The sequence below is a fragment of the Rhagoletis pomonella genome, unplaced genomic scaffold (assembly GCF_013731165.1).
Source record: "Rhagoletis pomonella isolate Grant_MI unplaced genomic scaffold, Rhpom_1.0 Rhpom_scaffold_12133, whole genome shotgun sequence".
NCBI classification, from domain to species: Eukaryota; Metazoa; Arthropoda; class Insecta; order Diptera; family Tephritidae; genus Rhagoletis; species Rhagoletis pomonella.
Window position 1 is genome coordinate 1 of NW_023470661.1, and position 4,807 is coordinate 4,807.

Consider the following 4,807-nt stretch of genomic DNA (forward strand, 5'->3'; position numbering starts at 1 on the left):
ACACGACTCCTCGTTCTTTCTCTCGTTCTGCTTTGCGTACGTGACAGTTCGGCCTCTCCTGACTACCACTAACCGACCTCGGTTAGTCGTCAGGTGCATCCCCGTCGCTATATTCTTCGTCGTCTAATTCTGGGTTTAACTGACACCATCGCTTCATATTATCGCTGGACATGACACCACAGTATCGTCGTCGTGACACCGGTGCATCTGGTAGGTCTTCAACGACATACCTATCGTAGTCTAAGACTTTTGAGACCGCGTATGGGCCCTTGTATTTTGCGTCTAATTTGTGTGTTTCACCCGTAGCTGTCGCTACATTTGTAATCATCACCAGATCTCCTTCTTCGTATCGTTGCGGCTGTTTATGACGTGCATTAAAACGACGTTGCCACTTCTCTCTCTCCGCTTCGATGTTATTCTTGGCTTTTAAAAAAACTTCATTTTGTTTCTCCTCGCTGACTGAACTTTGCTCGTCGTATAGTGCTTGAATCAGTCTGTTCTGGCTATAATCTCGCATCTCGTAATTGAAGATGATGTCATTAGGACTTATCCTTGTTGTTGCATTAAGCTGCGAGTTGATGCTCCACTGCAGAGTGAGTAACGTCGTGTCCCACTCTTTCGTGTTGTTCATCATCGTACGTATGGCTGGTAATATTGTTTTGTTGAGGCGTTCTGCTTGACCATTGCCTCGTGGTGTTCTTGCTGCAACCTTTACCTGTCGGATACCATGAGCTTCTAAGAATGTCTCAAACTCTTTCGATGTATACGCTGTTCCTCGATCAGTGGTAATCTGGACCGGCTGACCAAACGTAGACATAACCTCTCGTAACATTGAGATTACTGGTGCGGATTTTGTATTCCGCACGGCTTTCAGTATCGCGTACTTGGAAAAAGAACATATCAAGACAACGATGTGCTGATTTCCCTTCTTGCTTTTGGGGAATGGTCCCAAGTGATCCAGGTGCACGGATCTAAACGGCATCGGTATTACTTCGGCCAAGTGCAGCTGGCCCTCAGGTTTCCCTCATTTTGTCTTGTACACACAACAGTCTAAACACGCTGCTATGTAACTCTTCACGTATCGTCTCATACGATGAAACCAAAAATCTTTTTTCAGTCGCTGCAGTGTCTTCTCCACCCCGAAATGGCCTGAATCGTCGTGACATGATTTAGTGACACGCCACCTTGCTGCTTGTGGTACTACTAACCGTCTCTCGCCATTAACCTTGCGATATAGCCGTCCTTTGTGTAACTCGTAGTCGTGTTGAATCTGCTTTGCTGATGCTGAACTGGACATTAACATTGATACTATTTCTTGTAGCTGTTTGTCTTGCATCTGCATCGCGAACACCCAATCGCTGCTACCTTCAGTCGTGACTGCTAATACGTGTTCGGCTACCGTTTGACATTCGGTGGGTGGTAAACACGGTGCTCGGCTCATCCCGTCGACGTGTTGCATCTTATGACCTTGCCGGTGTTTCGTCTTAAAATCGAACTCCTGGAGTTTTAACCACCATCTTGCTATACGTGGCAGTAATGGAGTCTTTGCTTTTGTAGTGACAATCGCGTTACAATCAGTCACTACGGTGAACGGCTTGCCTAGAAGATACATGCGGAAGCGCGTCAACGCCTCGACGATTGCAAGTACTTCTAACTCGTGACTTGGAAATCGCGTCTCTGCTACACTGCATTGCCGGCTATAGAAGAAAACTGGTTTTTCTCCTTCGTTTTCGCATTGGAATAGAATTCCTGACAGTCCCACATGACTAGCGTCGGTGTGAACCTCGTGCTGTTTGCCAGGGTCGTACAAAGTCAGCACAGGTTTGCTCGTTATGGCCTCTTTCAGTTTAATAAATGCTTCTTGCTGTTGCTTCTCCCATTGGAAACTAATGTCTTTCTTTAACAACATGGTCAACGGACAAGCTAGCTGGCTGTATCTTCCTACAAATTTACGGAAGAATCCCGTTAGTCCCAAAAATTGCCTTACCTGGGTGACGTTGGTTGGCCTAGGGAACTCCTTGATGCACTGCGTCTTCATTTCTCCTGGAGCGATACCCGAACTCGATATTTCGTGCCCCAGAAACCTGACCTCATTGGATAGGAATTGGCATTTTGAAGGTCGCAGGGTAAGACCATCCCTCCTCACTGCATCCAAGACCTCTTCCAATACTGCAATACCTTCCTCGCAGGACGACGTTGCTATGATTACTTCGTCTACATAGCTGACCACCTTGTTCCTTGACTTGAGCGTTGATATCATTTTTACCACCATTTCTTGAAATATCATCGGTGCGTTTACTAGTCCGAAGGGCATCACGTTGTGTTCGTACAGACCTTCATGCGTTAGGAATGCCGTATATTTCTTGCACTCCTCCTTAATCGGTATCTGGTAGTACCCGCTGGTCATATCTAATGTCGTAAAGAATCGACCACCGCTTAGTTTAGATAGCTGCTCCTCCACCACTGGCATCGGAAAATGTTTACGTATTGTAACCGCGTTTAACGCGCGATAATCCACACACATCCTGCTCTCCCCGTTTGCCTTCGTCACTAGCACTACTGATGCAGCGTGCGGTGACGTGCTAGGTCGAATAACCTCGTTGGCCAGCAGCTCCTTCAAAATCGATGACAGCTCTTGCTGCTTTGCGAATGGCACCTGGTATCGTCTACCCACTATTGGACTTGGAGTAGTGACTTCAATACTCATTGTCGTTGTCTTCGATCGGCCTAGCGTGGATATACCTTCCGAAAAACAATCGTCATAGTCTGTCAGCAGCTTAAACACGGTTTGCTTTCCGTCATCTTGAAGACCTTCGTTAACGTTGAACTGTTGCGCGTTCTTAATCTGCAACATCATTGACCCTGCGTCAATGATCAATCGTCGATCGTGACCACACAGCACATCTCTTCCAAGCAAGAGATCGTAATTCAACATGCTGTCTGGTACCTCGTATAGCTTGGCCTTAATAACCTCATCCTTCAACTTTATAGCCGTGTCGATGACTTGGGTGACCTCAACTACGGAGCCACCAAACCCTTGTAGCCGTTGGAACGTTGGCGTCTTATGTTCGCTATTTATTGCTGCTGTAGTTCGTATGAGCGAATGATCGCTACCCGTGTCCACCAACGCTTGATATTTTACGCCTTCACATTCAATTTCTTCAACGATGGGTGGACTCTTCTGCTGCGTACTTACGTTGCATTCAATCTTAGCAACCGTATGCTTTGGATCTGCTGCTGTACACTTCTTTGCATCATGTCCCACCTTAGAACACTTGCTGCACCGCAGCTTCTTTTGCGGCTGAGGGCATTTGGCTGCGTAATGCCCGTACACGTTGCAGTTGTAACACTTTACTCGCTTACCTTTATCTTCAGCCGAAACGGGGCTGACGTCCGATGAAGTTACATTTTGAGCAAAGCGTTGTCCACTCGCTTGAGTCGTTGCACGTAGACTCTCGATTGATTGCCTTAAGTCGTTACATGTCCGCACATTCATTGCTAACAGAGTACGTGTGAGCGCGCTGTCGTTCAACCCGTTGATGATATAGGAATTTATCGATTCCTCATCTACGCCGCCTCGCCTTCCAATGGTTAACATTTCGTAAAAATATTCGATGAGCGGCTCGTTAGGTTTACGCCGGCGTGCTGCTAACTCACGATGAATATCTGCGGCCGTCACTGTGTATGGAAAATCCTGTAGAAGCATTCGCACAAAATCCGACCAAGAACCAAATACTGGTTGAGCGTCCAACCAATTCTTAGCAATTCCCTTCATTTTATGTTGAACCGCAAGTAGTACGGTCTCATTTTTCCATCGATATACTTGTTGTAACTGTTCCACTTTTGTTACAAACTGCTGCGCTGTCATAGTTTTCCGCAACGGATCGAATTCCGGGAGAACGCCTACTACTTCAGGGACACTGGTCGCACGCACCAGTTGCATTGGTAGACTTCGTTGCGGTGAGGGTTCAGGAGCCCCTGCCCCACCCTCCGTTACTAATACTATTCTTTCTGCCTCACCTTCATCGTTATCACTTGCTCTTGTTGCTGGCTTTAGCGCTATCTCGATCGATTTTACCGAATTCGCCAAACTTAGCACTAGCTCTTGCAGCTGGTTGAAAGGCTGCTCCCATGGCTCTACGGATGGAACCTCCTGCAACTCGACTTCATCTGTCCCCAAAAATTCCATTAGGGCCGCTACCTTATGCGCCTTGTTGCCACTAATTGCTAATTCGTTATTTCGCAATAAAACGTTTAGTTGCGCCACGGTTAAATTCGATAATTTCATCATTTTATTTAATTTCCCCGGCACCCGTAGATTATTTTATAATTTGCGTACTACTTTTTTTTTCCGTCCAACTTCTATTCCCCGAATCGTTCTTTTTTTTCCCTCTATCCGTTGTTGCTTTGTTTTCTGAATGTCGTTCACTCGTATATGCTTTCCCGTTGCACAGTCGTTAGTCGTTGTTTTCCTTTACACTGCTTCGTTGTCGTATGCGTATGCGCCGTTGGTGTCGTGAGCTTGTGTGTGCTATTACGTGCACAGCCGTTGCTCCTTTCCACTCTATTCGTTGAGTCGTATGCGTATGCGCCGTTGCCGTTGCGAGCGTGTATGTATGTATGTGCTATTACATGCACAACAGTTGCTCCTTTTTTTACTTTATTCGTTGAGTGTCTTATGCGTATAAGTAAATCGTCGTGTTTAATTTACTTACAACTTTTCCTTTTTAAAGCGTATTTTCGATACCCGCTTCTGAAACTGTCAGAAGAATAACCCGAGTGGTCTAATTTTAATATTAACACAAAT

At 46.1% G+C, this 4,807-nt stretch overlaps 1 protein-coding gene across 1 annotated transcript; it reads right to left on the bottom strand.

Annotated features, from left to right (window-relative positions):
- Window positions 1-725: 725 nt before the first annotated feature.
- Window positions 726-4,800, bottom strand: LOC118756776. The gene is made up of 2 exons (XM_036491520.1): window positions 1,232-4,800; window positions 726-1,110 (listed from the first exon to the last, which is right to left on the bottom strand). Exons 1-2 carry the CDS (start codon window positions 4,289-4,291, stop codon window positions 1,087-1,089), a joined length of 3,084 nt encoding a protein of 1,027 aa, XP_036347413.1. The 5' UTR covers window positions 4,292-4,800; the 3' UTR covers window positions 726-1,086.
- Window positions 4,801-4,807: the final 7 nt, after the last annotated feature.